A 23305-nucleotide genomic window follows, 5' to 3' on the forward strand; every position below is an offset into this window, starting at 1 on the left:
ATCCACTCATGCTGCTTTGACCATCGTTGCTTCCTCCATAAGCCCTACTCAGCTGCTGGCTAGTTGGATCACCATAACTACACTGATTTGACAAACCCATGCCTCCCAACATTAGTTCCCCTATGTATCACTGCTTGCTCCTGTGCAGAATTCAGGAAGAGCTGCCATAGCATCTTTATGAGCAGCAAATTCAACATCTGCTTCTACAATCACACTGCCATCAGGTCCAATTTCAATGTGTACTTGAACTCTGTGTGTGTGTGTGTGTGTGTGTGTGTGTGTGTGTGTGTTTGCGCACGCATGCACACATGTGCACATGCATACATGCAGGTCTTTTCTTATTGTTCACAATCTTAGTAAAATGAATTCCCAATATCGGACTTTCTATATCATCATATAATTCTTACAATTCTAAATTATCTTCCAGAATTGTTGAAACCAATTTTCATTTTTATCAGTAGCAAGTTAGCATGTCTATCATCCTAATCAATCTAACAATAAGTTTTTCCAACTTCAACAACAATACTGTATGAAGATATATTCTGATGGAAGTGGATATCTTCAACATAAAGAAGATCCAACTCACGTCCAGTTGATCAATGATGGACAGAAACAACTACACCCAGAGAAGGAACAATGGGAAGTGAATGTAAATTGTTAGCCTCACTGTCTATCTACCCAGGTTACTTATACCTTCGGAATCTAATACTTAATGTGCAACAAAAAAATGGTATTTACACACATATATTATATCTAGGTTATACTGTAACACATGTAAAATGTATGGGATTGCCTGTCATCAAGGGGAGGGAGTAGAGGGAGGGGATAATGTGGAAAAATGAATACAAGGGATAATGTTATAAAAAAAAATTACTCATGCATATATACTGTCAAAAATTTATAAATAAAATTTTAAAAAATTAAAAAAAAAAAGTTTTTCCATCTTTTCCTTTTTTTTCCCCCTAAGCTTGGTGAGTGAAAAGAACCTCAGAATTGTTTTAATTTGCATTTGTATAGTTTAGAATATTTTTCAAGTTGTTCTTGATCATTTGCATTGTATTTTTCAAAATGCTTTTCACGTGCTTTGATCAAATGTCTAATGGGAATTAGCTTTTGATCTATATATTTGAACCAATTCTCCAATGTTTTAGATAAACCAGTTTTCTTACTAATTGATTAGATGGTTAGACTTTAATCAGACATATTCAATGTAAAGAATTTTTGTAATAGATCTTTTTTTTAAAAAATTCTTGTCACTATTTTGTTTGTGTAAAATATTTCTAAACTTTAGTTTATTTAAGGATATCTAAAATAGGGCATTATTTATTCTATATCTGATTTACATTTTTGTTGATAACTATGAAACATAAATATCCTTTTGTTCTCTTCTAATTTTTGTGGTATGATTTTTTAAGGTGAATTCACAGTAACAAGAGTACCAATAATAGCTAGTTTTTATAGAGTGCTTTAAGATTTGCAATCTCATATTTCATTTTGTCCTAGGTATTAATATTAAAGTTTAAAAGAAGGATTATTACTGTGAATTCATTTTGTATCTTACTATTTTACTAACAGTGTTATTAATTAATTTTTTTGCTCATTTTCTAAGTAAACTCTCATATTATTAAGGATAGAGACTGGACCTATGATGTCACTAGTATAAAAAAACTATCCGTAAAGACAGTTCTTGATAAGTTGCCTACAAATTCTACTGAACAGGCTGAGGCCCAAAGCAGATTAAAATGCAACTGGAAATGTTAAAAAAAAAAAAAAAATAGGGGGGCAGAACTAAGATGGTAGAATAAACACAGGGACTTGCCTGTCTGATCTCTCTCCCCCGACCTCTCCAAATTCCTTTAAATAATAATGTTAAATGTATTTTACAGTATCAGAATACATAAAGATGGAGCGGAAGAATTTTCCACCTAAATACAACTTAGAAGGTCAACAAGAAAGGTCTATTGCACCAGGAGAGAGATCTCAGTAGCAGTTCCAGTGCAGGCAGTGCCAGTGCAACCCCAGCCTTAGCCTAAGAGCTGGTAAAGCAGCTCCTTGGGGCCTTTGAATCACCCACAAGACTGGTGGTTTCCAGACCTCTCACCCAAAGATGCTTTCCTAGCACTGAGAAAGGACTCTGTTGCTTTTGGCACACTGGAACTTATAGGCACAATGAAGTGGAGACCCACCTCACAGTTCCAGGACAGAAAAGTATACTTGTGGTTAGGTCCCTGGAAGGACCTCTGAAAATGGGTGCACAAAATCCCAGAAGTTTGGGACATTATACCTTTAACTCAGAAAATAGAGCCCTACTTTAACAAAAAGTTAAAATTGGGAAAATGGACAACAGAAAAAGATTCTGATCAAAGAAAGTTACTGTGGGTGACAAAGAAGAACAAAATACACCCTTGGAAAATTCCTACATCCAAAGCCTCCAAGAAAAATAATATTTGGTCTCAGGCCATATAAGAGCTCAAAAGAGATTTTGAAATGGAATTTCTCTTTGTATCTCTTGCTGTTGCATTTTGTTGGTGATATATAAGAATGCTGAGGATTTATGTGGATTTATTTTGTATCCTGCCACTTTGCTAAAATTCTGAATTATTTCTAATAGCTTTTTAGCAGAGTCTCAAAAGAGATTTTGAACATCAAAAGAAATAGAGGAAAAATTGGGAAATGAGAGTAATGCAAAAGGAAATTTGAAAAGCTAATGAGGAAAAGAATGCCTTGAAAGCAAAATTGAATGAATGAGAAAGGAGGTACAAAAGTTCTTTAAGGAAAATAGTTATTTAAAAATTAAAATTGAGCAAATAAAAGTTGATGATTTTGTGAGAAATCAAGAAACAATAAAATAAAATAAAATAAATGAAAAAATAAAATACAATAGAAATATCTCATTGGAAAAACAACTGACCTGGAAAATAGATCCAGGAGAGATACTTGAATTATCTGAAATGATCAAAAAAAGAACCTATATATCAAGAAATTATCAAGGAAAACTGTCCTGAGATTCTAAACCCAGAGGATAAAATAACAACTGAAAGAATCCATTGATCACATCCTGAAAGAGATCCCAAGATAAAAACTCCCAGGAATATTATAGCCAAACTCTGAAACTCCTAGGTCAAGGAGAAAATATTGCAAACATCCAAAAAGAAATAATTTAAGTAAAATGAAACCATACTCAGGATAATACAAGATTTAGCAGCTTCTACATTAAAGTATTAGAGAGTTTGAAATATAATATTCTGGGGAGCAATGGAGCTAGGATTATAACCAAGAATAATCTACTCAGCAAAACTGAGTATAATTCCTCAAGGGAAAATTTTAGTGGATATTCAATGAAATAAAGAACCTTCAAGCATTCATGATGAAAAGACCAAAGCTGAAGAGAGAATCTGATTTTCAAATTCAGGTTCAGGAGAAGCATAAGGAGGTAATTAGGAAAGGGAAATCATAAAGGAGTTTATAAGTTTTATATGTTTATATTCATACATGGGATAATGATGCTTGTAAATCACAAGAACTTTCTAATTATTATAATACTTAGAGGGAATATAAACAGAGGGCACAAGTGTGAGCTGAATGTAAAAGGAAATATCTAAAAAATATAAAATTAATGGGTGAGAGAGGAACATATTGGTAGAATGGGAAAAGAAGAGGTGAAATGAAGAAAATTATCTCCCATTAAAAAGCCAAGAAAAAGCTTTTACAATGGAGAGGAAAAGAGGAAGAAAGAGAGAGGAGGAGATAGGGGAAAAAAGGAAGAGAAATGGGGAAAGAGGGAGGGAGAGAGAGAGGGAGAGAGGGAGGGAAGGAAGGAAAGTAAGTAAATATTAACTCTCATCTGATTTGCCTCAAAGAGGAAATAACTTATGTATAGAAATCTATCTTACTATAGTAGAGGGGGAAAAGAATATGACAAGGGGGTAAAGTAATAGAAGACAGGGCATTTTGGGTGAGGAGTGATCATTAGTAAAACATTTTTAATAGGGTCAAGATGAAAAGAGAGAAAGAATAGAATAAAAAAGGGGGAAATACAGTTAGCAACAATATCTGGGAAAATAATTTTGAAGTAAGTTTTTCTGATGAAGACTTCATTTTTTAAAATTGTAAGAAAATGAGTCAAAAGTATTTTTAAGAAAAGAATAATTCCCCAATTGATAAATGATCAAATGATATGATCTTTGCTCAAAGGGCTATAATCATCCACATCTTTTGACCTAACAATACCACTACAAGGCATGAATCTTAAAAGAGATTTTTTTTTAAAAAGAAAAAAAAACCCTGTATATACAAAAATATTTATATAGTAGCTCTTTGAGCAAAGAATTGGAAATTGAGAGAATCCCATCAATTGGGGAATGGCTGAATAAATTTATATGATTATGATAGAATATTGTTATTCTATGGGAAATGATGAGCAGATTAGCCTTAGAAAAATGTAGAAAGGTCTTCATGAACTCAAGCAAAGTGAAATGTATTATATACAAGGTAAAAGCAATATTATGGGATGATTAGCTGTGAATAACTTTACTATTCTCATCAATACAGTGATTCAAGATTATTCTGAAGGATTTATGATGAAAAATGCTATCCATATTCAGAGAAAGAATTGATTGTATCTGAATACATATTGAAGCATTTTTTTTTAGCTTTACTTGTTTTCTTTTTTTTTTTCCCCTTCTCTTTCTTAAGGGTTTTTTTGTGAGGGGGGCAGAGATCTATGTTTTCATTCTCAACATGACATTTACAGAAATGTTTGTATAACTTCTCAATGGAGATAAGGGTGGGGAGGAAAGGAGAGAATTTGGAACTCACAGTTTTAACAACAAATGGAAAAATTGTTTAACTGGGGGAAATAATTCCTCCCCCCCCCCCCTTGAAGCAACTGGAGTTAAGTGACTTGCTCAGGGTAACACAGCTAGAAAGTGTTAAGTGTCTGAGAACAAATTTGAACTCAAGTTGAACTGACTTCAGGGCTGATGCTTCCACTGTGGTACCACCTAGCTGCCCCCAAATAAAAATATTAAATAAAACCCCAAATGTTGAAAACTATGCTTACATGTATTTAGAAAAATGAAATATTAATGAGGAAAAAAACAGAACATATCATTAATTTGTAATATCCTAAGTTAATATGCTACCACAGGAATCCATTTCTATTTGAGTTCTTTTTGAATCTGACACCAATAGCCTTGGGCCCCAAGAGGTTAACTGACTTGCTCAAGATCATCAAACCTATGTCAGAGAGGAAAGTAAAATGAAATATTAATAAGTTCAAGACTTTTTCAACTTTGTTTATAATTTCTTCCATGCATTTAACCCCATGCATATGGTTATCAAGCCTAAATAAGGAATGGATGTCAAGAGGAGATGTTATTAGTAACAAAGAATAAAGTTCAAATGAGTCCTAAAGTCAAATTCAGATAAGAGTTGACCAAGAAGTAGTAAAAGCCAAAACCTTATTAACGGCACTACAATCCACCAGTATCACTGAAAATAAGACCTTTTTTTGGTAGAGAAAAATGATATAATATGACAAACCTGATCATTATTTTTCTGGAAGGCTTGAACAAAGCATCGTGTAAATACTTGAATAACAGTCAATACTTCTGATGTCCCATTGGTTTCCAGTAGTATATTCCTAGAATTGTAAAATCAAATTAAGATAGACTTGACTATTAATATAAACCACACTGGCATTAATTGGAAGGAGGGAAAATAATGAAAAACAATTTTTTTTTTATGCTTTAAACTACCTCATCAGATTTCCTAAAAGCTTCTTAAAAATCCTGTTGACCAAAACTTTATTTCAGCATGTTTTTATAATTCAGGATAAGCTTTATCATATATATTTCAAGATCATTCAATTAACAATGATGAAAAAATAGGCAACTCTTAAGTATTACCAATTTTGTAAACCAAGAAACAAAACTCAAAGAAACAAAATAACCTTAACACAAGTAAGTAAAAAATCTAGGTGTAGCTCCTCTATTTTGAATTCTGTTAAAAAAAAAAAAAAAAAAAAAGGAACCACTGTAACACCTATAATCAAAGTGACAAGTTTACCTTTCATCAACAACATTTTATTTCGTATTTTTATCTAAAACATCATCTAATTCACAACCATATTCAAAAGTTTTCTTTTTTTCTTATTTATCTTTATAAGTGATATCTTTTGAGCATAAGATGTATCAACTCCCTTTGTTGAAGGGTAGAACTTTTAGAAGTTTTTTAGAATATACATCTATGTCCTAGAAAGTTAGTCCATACACAAAGAATTGTCCTTAAATACCACAAAGGTGATAAGAACCTTCTACCCTCAGTTCAGTCTCAAGATGTCAGGTTAACATACTTCTCTACCCCTGTGACCCCAAATACACAGTAAAAATCTATTCATGACCTTATCTCTCTGCATTTTATACTAAGAAACCTAATTCACTTTCTAAGGAACTAAGGCCACTAAAAGTAATTTTCTCATTAATAGAACATGCTGAAGAAATACAGTTCATGAATTTTAAGATTATACACATGGCTTATTTTCCTTTCAGAAGAACAGAAGAACTAAAAGCTTTTCTTAGACTTTAAATCAGCTCCTAATGAATGGTAGGCCCTCAAGTGGTAAACTGAACACATTGTATCCCAGTATTCTGAGCTGAAAACTCCCATGAGGAATTAATCCACTACTGCCTTGACATTATCAATAGAACCACAAAAAGGAAATAACATGATAGATATCTTAAATAAACCTTAAGTTTACAATTCCAAATTCATACTTTCTATTCTGAATATGATGATTTCCTGTATCTTCTATAGATAATTGTGTTTTTCCTAATATAGGAAAAAGCTAGTACAGAAAAATATGCAAATAGCTTAAATGCCAATTGTCAAAAGTCTGAAGTTATACTTGTCAGACATTGAAATTTAGTTTAAAAACTGTAAAACCATTTTAGATTAAATGCTACCAAGCCATTAGATGATTGATACTTACCAAAAAATTTCATCAACAATTCTGAATATGCTGGGATGGCAAGCTGCTTGTGGCTATGAAGAAAAAAATAACAAGAAAATGAAAATTACATTAACAATTAGTTCTTATTACTAAGAATATAAATTATTATATTATTATTCCCAGTGTAAGAAAAATAGCCTCCTGGGCTAAATAAGACTAAAATCATATTCTTTCCTAGGCTAAAAAAAGAATAAAATCATTATTCAATGATTCTTATGATGGGAAGAAATGAGCACTCATTGTTTATTCCCCCCAATTTGGTATTTACACTTACTGCTTTTTATATTTAGTTTTATCTGACTTGCTCAATTATATTATAATTACAAGTGACTCTTTAGACATTTTCTCATTGTGGAAACAAAAACAACCAATCAATCTAGTGGTTTAAAAAAAAAAAAATTTTGTGATTCTTCCTACTAAAGTAATTTAGGATTAATTTTATTTTATTTGTTCTCTATTTTATTTGTATTTATTTCTTTCATATTTAATTAATATATACTTATGTATGTAAGTCTCTTAAAAATAGGAATTTTTTTCATAGTTTTGTATTGCCCAAGACAGTATCTGAAAAGAATTTAATAAAAACTTGTTGATAGATTGATGATGATAATAGTGATGTAATATTAAAAACAATATATACTTAAGGACATTATTTTGTGAGTAGTGGTAGCAACAGATTAAAATTGAATAATCTGATCCAGGAAAGTTAAAGTAATTTGCCTAAATGAATTATTTTGTAAGTGGGCCTAAAATCAGGTGCCCAACTCACAGCGGCATATATGATTATTCTGGAGGCAAATGATTATTTGCATAAATAAAAAGAAAATTTGTAAAGTTTTATGTGAATTGTCACCAGAGAAACCTTATTGGCATAAGGTACATAGGATATAAACATTTTTTAAAGTCCTACTGAGTTGTAAATTACATCAGTTTCTCTAGAAAGCATTTTCCTACAATGGCTTAAAGAGAAAATTTCAATTCTATTAAAAAAACAAACAACATCCAACTAATAAAAACTAAAAAAAAAAAAACCAAAAAAAAAACTTTCCCAATTCCCAGAAATCATGATATTGTTTCTCAATTTTTCTTTTTGTTTCTGACCACACTCTAAAAAAAAAAAAAAAAAAAAAAAAGTAATGAATCTCATTTCTACTCATTTTATTCAGTTTTTAAACTGTTTTTAGTTGCTGCATTGAACGTACGCCATCTAGTGTTCATGAGCCATCACAGCTGCTGCTCAGGCAGGAGGCAAAGAGCTCTTGGTAACAGAAGTCTCCAAATCACCTCTGATAAAAGGAAATAGTCCTGATGTGTTGGCATAATATTTGGTTTTCTTTTAGAATGGAGCTCTATAACTTGTAAGTTATAATTCTATACTTAAAAGTGATATCGGAATTAAACTTTTTTTCATTTTTTTATTTGTTCCTAACTCCCATGGAACTTGGCATCCGTATTCAAACTAACTACAATGTTCCATAATTAAATTACCTATTTAAGAAATGTTTGGCAAAAAGGTTAGATCTATGAAATATGAAGAGAGCCAGATTACTTTTTTTTTTTTAACTCTTAACACCAGGGAAGTAATTTTGCTGTTTTTTCAGTTTCCTCAAAAACAAACAAACAAAAACACTCAAAGATGCTAGCATTACCACAGATAAGGCAAAAGTGGTCTATTAGCACATTTAGAGTGGAAGTGGTTCTGGATTTATACAGAAACATTTCCTTTGTGCTTTTATAATTCTGCTTTGTGGATAGAGTATATAGTACCTTCTCTGATATGGGGATATCATGTTAGATAGTCTTGTGGCTAAGCATTTCTGATGTTTTACAGTCAATAAAAAAATTCTTCAGATATACTTTGAGAGTATCCTTATATCACTTCTTCTGACCACCATTTGAGTGCATACTTTATGTGAATTCTTCATAAAATAGTGTTTTGGATGAGCATGCATCTGGCATTTGAACCAGGTGGCCAGTTCATCAGAGTTGTGCTTTCCACAATAGAGTTTGAATGCTTAGCAGTTCAGCTCTCAAGAAGACTGCAGTGTCCAATACCTTATTTTGATATCACCTTCAGAATCTTCTTGAGAAAATTCAAGTGAAAGCAGTTCAAACTTCTGACATGGCATGTTAAGATTATCCAAGTTTTACAGGAAAACGAAGATGCAGTCAGAATAATGGCTTTGTAGATTTTCAATCTGGTATATGGTCTGAAACCTCAAATTTCCCACACTTTTCTTTAGAATCTCCTAAAGTCTGAGTTAGCTCTGCTAATACATGCAAAAATCTTATCATCTATGTGAGAATTTCTGAAAGATATACTGCTTATGCAAGTAAACTTATCCACAACATTCAAAATTTCTCCATTTTTAATCAATGGTTCCACTATATGGTTGGTACAGTGCTGGCTGCAGAAGAATTCTGTTTTCTTGGAGTTGTTAGGACACAATTAGCACTGATAGCAAAGAATAAATTCATACTCTGTTGCATTTCAGCCTCAAAGACTGCACTGAATGTACAATCATCTGGAAACAAAAAGTCATACAGCAACTCCCTCTCCACTTCGATCTTGGCTTGTAGCTTTTTGAAGTTAAATAATTTTTCATCAGTTGGAAGCTGATCTTAATACTATTATCATCCTCATTGAAGCCTTCTCATGTTGCAGAAAACATCAAATTGAAGAGCATGGAAACAAGCACACAACCTTGCTTCACTCTATTGGTGACTGGGAAAGCATAAAATTATCCTTCATTATCTGTACAAGTATACTATTGTGGAACTGCCATACAAAAATGATGAACTTCTCTGGGCAATCAGATTTTGCCACCATCTTCCACAAGCCTTCATGCCCTTGGTCAGATCAGATTGCATACAGACCTCTGTGCTGGCTCTAGGTATTTCTCCTGGAGTAGTCAAGCTGTAAACACCATACCAACTATTCCTCAAATCTTTCTAAAACCATCCTGGCTCTCAGGTAGATGACCATCTTCCAGGCAAAAAATCAGGCTATTAAGGAGAGGTCTAGCAAGAATCTTGCAGCAATGACTAAGAAAGAAAACCCTTTATGATTGTCACAAGACAATTTATTTCCTTTATAGAAATGGACAATGAAAGGATCCTTAAACTCTCAATGGATGATTTTCTTTTTGTCATATAATCTGAAAGATTTCATCCAGCTTCTGTGTAAGCAATGGATTCCCTTTCTGCTGGGATAGAATCAGTACTAGGTGCTTTGACCGTGGAGAGGAGCTTAATGGCATTCATTATCTCTTTTTCAGTTGGAGATTTGGCTAGAAAGAAAATGATTACAACCTGAGGCAAAGAATCCATGGCTTCAGCATTAGTTGATGACAGTCTATTAAGGACTATAGAAATGTTCAGCCCTTCTCTCCAGGATCACGTCATACTCACAGCTCAGTGTGGCTCCATCAGTACTGAGCAGTTGAAATGTACCAGAAAGTGCCCATAAGCAGTCTTCAGGGAATCACAGAGGCTCTTGGGATTTACTGCTGTCAGCACAGAATTGAATCTCATCTGTCTTTTTGCTAAGGGAAGAATCCTGCATCTCTCCTAGCTTCATTTGCACTGTACCAGAATTCAACAAATACTGATTTCAATTAGCAACTTTTGAGTAAAACAAGGCAGGCAAACTAAGGTTAGCTTATTCATCCTCTCCAAGATAAACTTTCACTTTCAGGAAAAGTGGTGGCCCCAAACAAAAGGACTATTAGGAGACTCAGTGTTAACAGGGTAGAGCCTTTCTCCCTGTGTTTACTGCAGACCTGGAGGGAAAGCTGAGTCAGCACACAGTAATCATGAAGTAGAAAAGGAGTGAACATATTTGCTTATCTGGACCAGAACAACTGTAAACATCAGAATTGGTTCAATGAAAATGATAGAGAAATTCTGGAGCTAATAAATGAAAAATTAAAATTCCATAGGATTTATCAGCAGTGTATGGGATGGCACTGGCCACTAAAACAATCAGAAGTCCCAGTATGAGTGCAGAAAAAAGTTAATTACTTTATCATGAGAAAGTTTTGAGGGGGTGAGACACCCTAACAGCATTTGGGGATCCCCATGATGAGGCTTAGATTTGGGGTACCCAAATTAAATTAGGGTACCCATCTGTAAGTTTGTTGTTCTCCATCCCCCAAAATTTGCTGCTTATCATGATATTATCTTCTCCATATGGCTTAATTATTTTCATTTGTGAGCTATTTGAAATCCAGCTGAGGATATAATAAAGAAGTTGACTTGATTTTCATTTCCTACTTCATAACCACACATCTGAAAAGGAATGTAGAAAGAAGACAATTGAGCCTATTTGGTATTTATTAAGTGCTTACTATGTACTAAGCACAGGGAATATCTATTCACTTATCATTCCTTGCAATATGGCTTCTGTCCCCAATATTCATCACTGACTTCATAACTGAATTCCAATAGTTTCTTTTCAGTTCACATTCCTTGATATCTCTTTATTAGCCTAGATCCTTAACTTGATATAGTTCCTTTTTCTAATTTCCACAGTCTGGTGATTCTTTTCTCTTTTCATTTTCTTAGGATTATATCACTTTTTCCTCTTCCTGTGTAAAGTGGGGGGGGGGAACAGTCTATCCCCATCTGAGTTAAACTGAATATAAAAAGATGAATTAACTTCTAATAAATACTGAATAATTATATTGTGTTTGTATCTTTGTGTATATGGGTGAGAGAAGGCTTGTTATTTTTTTCTATATGCTTGAGTAAGACTGATTTTCTACTTTTTGGAGTCTATGTTTGTTTAGATGGGCAGGTTACATGAAACAGCAGCCCATAATATGGTGAAATCTAAGGAAAAATATGTCTACCTTGTCTATCATTTTTGATACTTGGTTTTCAATTTCAAAGCAAGGCAAGAGGCAGCATTCTAATAGTAGATATAGAGCTTGTGCATTGTGGCTAGCCTCCATTCCCCCCCAAAACCCCATGGTTCAAATTCTTCTTTTGACATATACTGACTATGACATATACTTAACCCTGGAAAAATCAATTAACTTCTAAGTGCTCTAGTCAATTCTAAGTCCCAGAAAAAGTATCTACCCTTTATCAATGAAATGTCAAGTCCAGTCCTAATTTTTATTCTATTCTAGTACTAAGAATAACAAGAGAAAAAGTTCCTCCCCTTAAGAATATTACATTGTCCTAGAGAGATATAATTTGTACATAGATTAGAAAACAAGTAATTTAAAGAGGAAAAATGCATGTTCTGAGGGAATTAGGAGATATGTATAGAGTATATGACATCTAAATTATACCTTGGAAGAAGAAAAGAGAGAAGATTCTGAAAAGAAAATGGAGTAGGTCAATAAATTTCAAGTTCTCCAGATTTCTCCCACAAATTTATTCCTCAGGACAAAGATATATTGGTGAAAAAAAATCAAGAAGACTTGGGACAAAACAGAGGTCCTCCGGGTACAATCTAAGAACCAATGTGAAATACAAATACTTCTGGGCTAGCTCTACAGAAACACCAAGTGGGACTTTTGGGGGCTAACTGGGTTTGGCTGGAGTTTCAGCAGGAACCACAAAAACTTTCACCTCTTGGACTGCAGAAGTTGGTCTGAGTCCTGGGGTACTGAGGGAACTTCACTTGATTAGGAATGCCAGGCCCAGCTTTACTGCAGAGATGCAACCAGTACACCTGGTGAGTGCAGAGGCAGTAGGACGGTATGATGTTAGCACTTGCAGGAGAGAGGAGTTCTTGGCTTGAGGTTATAGGTCAAAGGGGAGAGGCTGAAGTGAAGACAGAGGCACCATCCCCCCACCCCATGGATTAGAGGTGCTTACACTAATACTACTTCCCATTTAAAAAAAAAAAAATGAACCTTTTCTTTGGGGGGAGAGGAGCCAAAATGGTAGAGAAGGCACACATGACTTTCTAAGCTCCTCTCATACTCTCATGACCAATTATTAAATTCAGCCTCAAAAATAGTGCTTGACTGGTAAAATCCACAAAGATTAGAAGTACAATAACTTACCAGCCAAAGATAATCTGAAAAATTGCCAGAACAGGTTTTCCTGAGGGGCCAGGGCAGATCAGCGCAAGCAGGTTGATAGGAGAAACTAGCATTTGGAGCGGCCCAGCCTCTGTGGCTAAAAAAGTTATAGAGACAACTCTGCCAGAGACTGTGCTTCCCTGGACAGAGCAACTTCCAGTGCCATATGGGACTTTTGCTGGGTAACTGCTAATACCCACAACCCCACAGTGGGCTTTGGCTTGGGATAGTGACACTTTCACTGCTCAGCTTCTAGCCTCAGGGCAGTAGCTAATCTGAACAGTGGGGTTCTTCACAGGGCACTTCCACAGCTAGACCTCGCAGGCCTGAGTCACTTCTGGTGGGGAACTTTTTCCCAGAGCACTCCCGTACCCTGCAGTTCTTTGCAGCCCGTTGGCAGAACAGCTACTGTCCATACATCTATACCTGCTCTGCAGAGGAAGCAGGTAACCTCTTTGCCCGGAAAGCAGATCCTACAGGCTTAAAAAAAATGAGTAAAAAAAATCAAAAGGACAATCAATAGCTTCTATACAGAAAGAGAACAGGTTTTCAACCCCAGGAGACTAATAGCAGACAATCTCCAGACAATTGTTGGTCCCCAACACAAAAGGCTCTCCTAGAAGAGACTATTAAAAATTTTAAAAGAGAGCTAGAAGAAAAATGGGGAAAGGAAAAAGGAAAAGCTATGCAAAAGAGTAACAACTTCCTGAAATGTGAATTGGAAAAGGTAAAAAATTCCCAGGAAGTGCAGGGAAAAATAATTTGTGAATTGGAAAAGGTAAAGAACTCCCAAGAAAGTAGGATTTGTGAATTGGAAAAAGAAAATAACTCACTAAAAAAAAAAAAAAAAATTAGTGAAATGGAAAAAAATTTCATAGAGCAAAACTACTCATTTAAAAATTCAATTGGATATATACAAAAAGTTAGAAAAAAAGCTAATGAAGAAAATAACTCATTAAAAATCAGAACTGAACAAATAGAAATGATTCATTGAGACATTAAGAATCAGTCAAACAAAACCAAAAAAATGAAAAATTAGGAAAAAACATTAAATATCTACTTGGGAAACCAACAGATCTGGAAAATAGATCTAGGAGAGATAATCTGAAGATTATTGAACTTCCTGAAAATTATGATGAAAAAAAGAGCCTAGATACTACTTTACAGGAAATCATCAATGAGAACTGTCCACATGTAATAGAATCAGAAGGGAAAATAGGCGTTGAAAGAATTTATCAAACATCTTCTGAAAACGACCTCAAATAAAAACTCCAAGGAATATTATGGCCAAAATTAAAAACAATCAGACTAAGGAAAAAATATTACAAGCAGCCAGGAAAAAACAATGCAAATGCCAAGGAGCTACAATAAAGATCACTCAAGATCTGGCTGCCTCCACATTAAAGGATCAAAGGACTTCGAATCTGATAATCCAAAAGGCAAAAGAATTTGGAATGTAGCCAAGAATAAACTACTCAGATAAGCTGAGCATTTTCTTCCATGGAAGAAGATGGAAATTTAATGAAACAGATGAATTCCATTTATTTCTAAGGAAAAAAACCAGATCTAAATAAAAAATTTGATCTCCAACCATAGTAATCAAGAGAAGCAGAAAAAGATAAAAGGAACTCTTGAATACTATATTTCTGTTGTGGATAAACATAAAGTCCAAATGTATAATTTGATTTTACTGATATAACATAAAAAAAAGAGAAGTAGAAATGGAAAGGGGATAATGTCAGAAAAGGGGAAAAGGGGAGATAAAAAGAGGAAAACAAAACTCTTGAAGAGGCAAAGGAAACCTATCATATCTGAGGGAATTTAGAGAGGGGGAGGAACATTGTGTGAATCTTACTCTCATCAGAGTTGGATCATTTGTTTCTAAGGAAAAAAACCAGATGTAAACAAAAAAATTTGATCTCCAACCATAGGACTCAAGAGAAGCAGAAAAAGGTAAAAGGAACTCTTGAATACTGTATTTCTGTTGTGTTCCACAACAGAAACACAAAGTCCAAATGTATAATTTGACTTTACTGATATAACATAAAAAAAAATGGAAGTAGAAATGAAAGGGGATAGTGTCAGAAAAAGGGAAAAGGGGAGATAAAAAGAAACAAAACTCTTGAAGAGGCAAAGAAAACCTATTATATCTGAGGGAATTTAGAGAGGGGGAGGAACATTGTGTGAATCTTACTCTCATCAGAGTTGGCTCAAAGATAAAATAATTGACATATTTGTTTTACAGAGAATCTTCTCTCACCTCATTAAAAAGTGAGAGAAGAAAAGGGAAAAGGAAAGGAATAATAAGGGAAGGGTATAAGAAAGGGGAAGGAATTTCAAAGGGAGGAGGGAGAGATCCTAAAGAGGAAGAGCTGTGTGATGCAAGTGGGGCCCACAAGTTTAATACTGGAGAAAGGGGCCGGGGGGGGGGCAAGAAAAAGAAAATCATAATCTGGGGATAATAAGATGGCAGGAAATACAGAATTAGTAATTTTAACCATAAATGTAAATGGGATGAACTCTCCCATAAAGTGGAGACGGATGGCAGACTGGATCAACAGTCAGAATCCCACAATATGTTGTTTACAGGAAACACATTTAAAGCAAGGAGATACAGGGTAAAAGTAAAAGGCTGGAGCAGAATCTATTATGCTTCAGATGAAGTAAAAAAAGCAGAGGTAGCTGTCCTCATCTCAAATCAAGCAAAAGCAAAAATTGATCTCATTAAAAGAGATAAAGAAGGAAACTATATCTTACTAAAGGGTAGCATAGACAATGAAGCAATATCAATACTAAACATATATGCACCAAATGGTATAGCATCTAACTTCCTAAAGGAGAAGTTAAGAGAACTGCAAGAAGAAATAGGCAGCAAAACTATAATAGTGGGAGATCTCAAACTTGCACTCTCAGAATTAAATAAATCAAACCACAAAACAAATAAGAGAGAAATTAAAGAGGTAAATAGAATATTAGAAAAATTAGGGTTGATAGATCTTTGGAGGAAACTGAATAGTGACAGGAGTATACTTTCTTCTCAGCAGTTCATGGAACCTATATAAAAATTGACCATATATCAGGACACAAAGACCTCAAAATTAAATTCAGGAAGGCAGAAATAGTAAATGCTTTCTTTTCAGATCACAATGCAATAAAAACTACATTCCACAAAAAGTTAGGGGTAAATAGACCAAAAAGTAATTGGAAACTAAATAATCTCATCTTAAAGATGATTGGGTGAAACAGTAAATTATAGACACAATTAATAATTTCACTCAAGATAATGATAATGATGAGACATCATACCAAAATTTGTGGGATGCAGCCAAAGCTCTAATAAGGGGAAATTTTATATCTTTAGAGGCTTACTTGAATAAAATAGAGAAAGAGAAGATCAATGAATTGGGCTTGCAACTTAAAAAACTAGAAAAAGACCAAATTAAACCCCCCCCAATCAAATATTAAACTTGAAATAAATATTGAAATAAAGAAATAAATATTGAAAATAAAAAAAAAAACTATTGAATTAATAAATAAAACTAAGAGTTGGTTTTATGAAAAAAAAAACCAATAAAATAGGTAAATCTTTGGTAAATCTGATTAGAAAAAGGAAAGAGGAAAATCAAATTGTTAGTCTTAAAAATGAAAAGGGGCAACTTTCCACCAATGAAGAGGAAATTAGAGCAATAAGGAGTTACTTTGCCCTAAGTGAAATGAATGATTACCTCCAAAAATATAGGCTTCCCAGATTAACAGAGGAGGAAATAAATTGTTTAAATAGTCCCATTTCAGAAAAAGAAATTCAACAAGCTATTAATCAACTCTCTAAGAAAAAATCCCCAAGACCAGGTGGATTTACATGTGAATTCTACCAAACATTTAAAGAACAATTAGCCCCAATGCTATATAAACAATTTGAAAAAATAGGGAATGAAGGAGTCCTACCAAATTCCTTTTTATGACACAGACATGGTACTGATACCTAAACCAGATAGGTTGAAAACAGAAAGAAAATTATAGACCAATCTCCCTAATGAATATTGATGCTAAAATTTTAAATAAGATATTTGCAAAAAGATTACAGAAAATCATCCCCATGATAATATGCCATAATCAAGTAGGATTTATACCAGGAATGCAGGGCTGGTTCAATATTAGGAAAACTATTAGTATAATTGACAATATTAATAACCAAATTAACAAAATCCATATGATAATCTCAATAGATGCAGAAAAAGCATTTGATAAAATTCAACATCCATTCCTATTAAAAACACGTGAGAGTATAGGAATAAATGGTCTTTTCCTTAAAATAATCATTAGCATCTATTTAAAACAATCAGTAAACATCATATGTAATGGGGATAAACTGGAACCATTCCCAATAAGATCAGGAGTGAAACAACACTATCACCATTACTATTCAATATTGTATTAGAAATGATAGTTTTGGCAATAAGAGTGAGAAAGAGGTTAAAGGAATTAGAGTAGGTAATAAGGAAACCAAATTATCACTCTTTGCTGATGATATGATGGTATATTTAGAGAACCCCAGAGACTCTACTAAAAAGCTATTAGAAATAATCCATACCTTTAGCAAAGTTGCAGGATACAAAATAAACCCACATAAGTCATCACTATATATCACTAACAAAATCCAACAGTTAGGGCTACAAAGAGAAATTCCATTTAAAGTAACTACTGATAGTATAAAATATTTAGGAATCTATCTGCCAAGACAAAGTCAGAAAATATATAAGCAAAACTCCAAAACACTTTCCACACAAATAAAGTCAGATCTAAACAATTGGAAAAATGTTAAGTGCTCTTGGATAGGGCAAGCAAATATAATAAAGATGACAATACTACCTAAACTAATCTATTTATTTAGCACTATACCAGTCAGACTCCCAAAAAACTATTTTAATGACCTAGAAAAAAATAACAAAGTTCATATGGAAAAACAAAAGGTCGAGAATTTCAAGGGAATTAATGAAAAAAAAAAAATCAAATGAAGGTGGCCTAGCTGTACCAGATCTTATATTATATTATAAAACAACAGTTACCAAAACCATTTGGTATTGGCTAAGAAATAAATTAGTTGAACCTAGAAAAAATAACAAAATTCATATGGAAGAATAAAAGGTCGAGAATTGCAAGGGAACTAATGAAAAAAAAAGTCAGAGGAAGGTGGTCTAAGTATACCTGATCTAAAGCTATATTATATAGCAGCAGTCACCAAAACCATTTGGTATTGGCTAAGAAATAGACCAGTAGATCAGTGGAACAGATTAGATACAAAGGTCAAAAAAGGGTACATCTATAGCAATCTAATCTTTGACAAGCCCAAAGATACCAACAATAGGGATAAAAATTCATTATTTGGAAAAAACTGTTGGGAAAACTGGAAATTAGTATGGCAGAAATTAGATATGGATCCACACTTAACACCATATACCAAGATAAGATCAAAATGGGTCCATGATTTATGAGATAATAAATAGATTAGAGAAACAGAAAATAGTCTACCTCTCAGACCTGTGGAGGAGGAAGGAATTTATGACCAGAGGAGAACTAGAGATCATTATAGATCACAAAATAGAAGATTTTGATTACATCAAACTAAAAAGTTTCTGTACAAACAATACTAATGCAAACAAGATTAGAAGGGAAGTAACAAATTGGGAAAATATTTTTAAAGTTAAAGGTTCTGACAAAGGTCTCATTTCCAAAATATATAGAGAACTGACCCTAATTTATAAGAAATCAAACCATGGTTAAAGGATATGAACAGACAATTCTCAGATGATGAAATTGAAACTATATCCACTCATATGAAAGAGTGTTCCAAATCACTACTGATCAGAGAAATGCAAATTAAGACAACTCTGAGATACCACTACACACCTGTCAGATTGGCTAAGATGACAGGAACAAATAATGATGAATGTTGGAGGGGATGTGGGAAAACTGGGACACTGATACATTGTTGGTGGAGTTGTGAAAGAATCCAGCCATTTTGGAGAGCAATTTGGAACTATGCCCAAAATGTTATCAAACTGTGCATACCCTTTGACCCAGCATTGCTGCTATTGGGCTTATATCCCAAAGAAATACTAAAGAGTGGAAAGGGACCTGTATATGCCAAAATGTTTGTGGCAACTCTTTTTGTTGTAGCTAGAAACTGGAAGATGAATGGATGTCCATCAATTGGAGAATGGTTGGGTAAATTATGGTATATGAAGGTTATGGAATATTATTACTCTGTAAGAAATGACCAGCAGGAGGAATACAGAGAGGCTTGGAGAGACTTACATCAACTGATGCTGAGTGAAATGAATAGAATCAGAAGATCGCTGTACACTTCAATGCTGTATGAAGATATTTTCTGATGGAAGTGGATATCTTCAACATAAAGAAGATCCAACTCACTTCCAGTTGATCAATGATGGACAGAAATAACTACACCCAGAGAAGGAACACTGGGAAGTGAATGTAAATTGTTAGCACTACTGTCTATCTACCCAGGTTACTTATACCTTCGGAATCTAATACTTGGTGTGCAACAAGAAAATGGTATTTACACACATGTATTGTGTCTAGGTTATATTGTAACACATGTAAAATGTATGGGATTGCCTGTCATCGGGGGGGAGGGAGTGGAGGGAGGTGGGGAATGGTTTGGAAAAATGAATACAAGGGATAATATAAAAAAAATTACTCATGCATATATACTGTGGAAAAAAATTCTAAATAAAAAAAATAATAAATAAATAAATAAATTGAAAAAAAAAATAGATTAGGTGAGCAGTAGAATAGGTTAGGTTCAAAGGACAAAACAGCCAATAACTTTAATAATCTAGTGTTTGACAAACCCAAAGACCCCAGCTTTTGGGTTAAGAACTCACTGTTTGACAGAAATTGCTGGGAAAATTGGAAATTAGTATGGCAGAAACTAGGCATTGAACCACACTTAATACCATACACCAAGATAAGGTCAAAATGGGTTCAATTCTCAGATGAAGAAATTGAAACTATTTCTAGCCATATAAAAAGATGCTCCAAGTCATTATTAATCAGAAAAATGCAAATTAAGATAACTCTGAGATATCACTACACACCTGTCAGATTGGCTAGAATAACAGGGAAAGGTAATGCAGAATGTTGGAGGGGATGTGGGAAAATTGGGACACTGATACATTGTTGGTGGAATTGTGACTACATCCAGCCATTCTGGAGAGCAATTTGAAACTATGCTCAAAAAGTTATCATCAAACTGTGCATACTCTTTGACCCAGCAGTGCTGCTACTGGGTTTGTATCCCAAAGAGATCTTAAAGAAGGGAAAGGGACCTGTATGTGCAAGAATGTTTGTGGCAGCCCTCTTTATAGTGGCCAGAAACTGGAAACTGAATGGATGCCCATCAATTGGAGAATGGCCAAATAAATTGTGGTATATGAATATTATGGAATATTATTGTTATGTAAGAAATGACCAGCAGGAAGATTTCAGAAAGGCCTGGCGAGACTTACATGAACTGATGCTGAGTGAAATGAGCATGACCAGGAGATCATTATATACTTCAACAACAATACTGTATGATGATCAATTCTGATGGACGTGGCCCTCTTCAACAATGAGATGAACCAAATCAGTTTCAATAGAGCAGTAATGAACTGAACCAGCTACACCCAGCAAAAGCACTCTGAGAGATGACTATGAACCATTACATAAAATTCCCAATCCCTCTATTTTTGTCTGCCTGCATTTTTTATTTCCTTCACAGATTAATTGTACACTATTTCAAAGTCCGATTCTTTTTGTACAGCAAAATAACTGTATGGACATGTATACATATATTGTATTTAACATATACTTTAACATATTTAACATGTATTGGTCAACCTGCCATCTGGGGGAAGGGGTGGGGGGAAAGAGGGGAAAAGTTGGAACAAAAGATTTTGCAATTGTCAATGTTGAAAAATTACCCATGCGAAGTAATAAATTGGGAAAATATTTTTACAGTTGAAGGTTCTGATAAAGGCCTCATCTCCAAAATATACAGAGAATTAACTTCAATTTATAAGAAATCAAGCCATTCTCCAATTGATAAATGGTCAGAGGATATGAACAGACAATTTTCAGATGATGAAATTAAAACTATTTCCACTCATATGAAAGAGTGTTCCAAATCACTATTGATCAGAGAAATGCAAATTAAGACAACTCTGAGATATCATTACACACCTGTCAGATTGGCTAAGATGACAGGAACAAATAACGATGAATGTTGGAGGGGATGTGGGAAAACTGGGACACTGATGCATTGTTGGTGGAGTTGTGAAAGAATCCAATCATTCTGGAGAGCAATCTGGAATTATGCCCAAAAAGTTATCAAACTGTGCATACCCTTTGACCCAGCCGTACTACTACTGGGCTTATATCCCAAGGAAATACTAAAAAGGGAAAGGGACCTGTATGTGCCAAAATGTTTGTGGCAGCCCTTTTCATAGTGGCTAGAAACTGGAAGATGAATGGATGTCCATCATTTGGAGAATGGTTGGGTAAATTATGGTATATGAATGTTATGGAATATTATTGTTCTATAAGAGAGGCTTGGAGAGACTTACATCAACTGATGCTAAGTGAAATGAGCAGAACCAGGAGATCGTTAATACACTTCAACAATGATACTGTATGAGGATGTATTCTGATGGAAGTGGATATCTTCAACTTAGAGAAGAGCTAATCCAATTCCAATTGATCAATGATGGACAGAACCAGCTGCAGCCAGAAAAGGAACACTGGGAAATAAGTGTAAGAACAGGTTCATCTTCAGAGGAGAACATTATTACCCCAAGAGTACCACTAAATGGCTCCAAGCCCAGAGAGAATTTATAGAACATTAAAAAGAATTTAAAAATCAAATAAGAGACATTGAGGAAAAAATAAAAAACATCCAAGAAAAACAACAACAACAAAAAAGTTAACCAAGTAGAAAAGGAGATAGCATCTAAAAGATGAAAATAACTTTTTGAAAATTAGAATTGGGCAAGGGAAAGCCAGTGAAGGTATAAGAGACCAAGAAATAATAAAATGTAAAGAATGAAAAAATACACAGAATGTGAACAGAAATACAATATAAGAAAAACAACAACCTGGAGAACAGATCAAGAAGAGAAAATATAGTAATAATTGGAATACCTGAAAGCTGTGACCAAAAAAAAAAAAAAAACCCAAAAACAAAACCTGGACACAATAATGCAAGAAATAATCCAAGAAAATTATCCTGGTGTGACTGAACATGAGGGGAAAGTAGAAATAGCAAAAAAAATCTGCTGATTATCCTCTCAAAGAGATCCTTTGTAGAAAACACATAGGAACATTACTGCAAAATTTTAAAACTCCTAGATCAAAAAGAACATTATATAAGAAACCAGAAATAAAATGAACTTAAATATGTTGGAGCTATAATTAGAATTGTGCAGGACTTATCAGCAACCACAATAAAAGACCAAAAGTACTGGAATCATATATAGTGGCAATCAAAAGAACTAGGTCTGTAGCCAAAAACATATCCAGCAAAATTATCCACATTAACCAATGGGGGAGGGGGGGAGAAAGGACATTCAATCAACTTTAAGATTTTCAGAATTTTCTATCACCCAAACCTGAACTCAGTAGAAAATTTTAACATCTGTCAGTATCTAAGAATAATTTCAAGGAACTTACCTAGATGCCCCCTGTTTATGTTTTTTATATAGAAATGTATACTACATGTTTAAGATTGACATTAGTAAGTATGTAGCTCAAAAGATTTACACAAAGGAGGTAGAGATATTAGAGAGGGGAGAAAGCCTCATAATTTTGAAAACCTACTAACACTGGGAATGGATTAAATAATCACACTATATATCCTTCATGAAGGATATAGCATCCTCCAAAATCTATTAAAAAACAAAGGAGATGGAAGAAACTAGGCATTGATCCACACCTAACATGATATACCAAGGTAAAGTCAAAATGGGTTTATGATTTAGATATAAAGAGCGATAGTATAAGCAAATCAGAATATATGATAGTTTAGCTCTCAGATCTGTGGAGAAGGAAGGAATTTGTGACCAAAGAAGAACTAGAGGTCATTATTGAACAAAAAATAAATAATTTTGATTATATTAATTTTTTTTCAAACAAAACTATTGCAGGCAAAATTAGAAGGGAAGCAATAAACTGGGAAAACATTTTTACATTC

General features: G+C 33.9%; 1 protein-coding gene across 7 annotated transcripts in view; it reads right to left on the reverse strand.

Annotated features, from left to right (window-relative positions):
* The window catches only part of FANCC (FA complementation group C), a 181274-nt gene that overhangs the window by 31663 nt on the left and 126306 nt on the right, over window positions 1-23305 (reverse strand). For all 7 annotated transcript variants that reach the window (XM_074281683.1, XM_074281676.1, XM_074281678.1 and 4 more), the window contains 2 exons: window positions 6992-7044; window positions 5545-5644 (listed from right to left, as the gene is read on the reverse strand). In XM_074281683.1, the coding sequence (XP_074137784.1) occupies window positions 5545-5644; window positions 6992-7044 (153 nt within the window). The remainder of the gene's footprint in view (window positions 1-5544; window positions 5645-6991; window positions 7045-23305) is intronic.

Source organism: Sminthopsis crassicaudata, chromosome 1 (assembly GCF_048593235.1).
Source record: "Sminthopsis crassicaudata isolate SCR6 chromosome 1, ASM4859323v1, whole genome shotgun sequence".
Classification (NCBI taxonomy): Eukaryota; Metazoa; Chordata; class Mammalia; order Dasyuromorphia; family Dasyuridae; genus Sminthopsis; species Sminthopsis crassicaudata.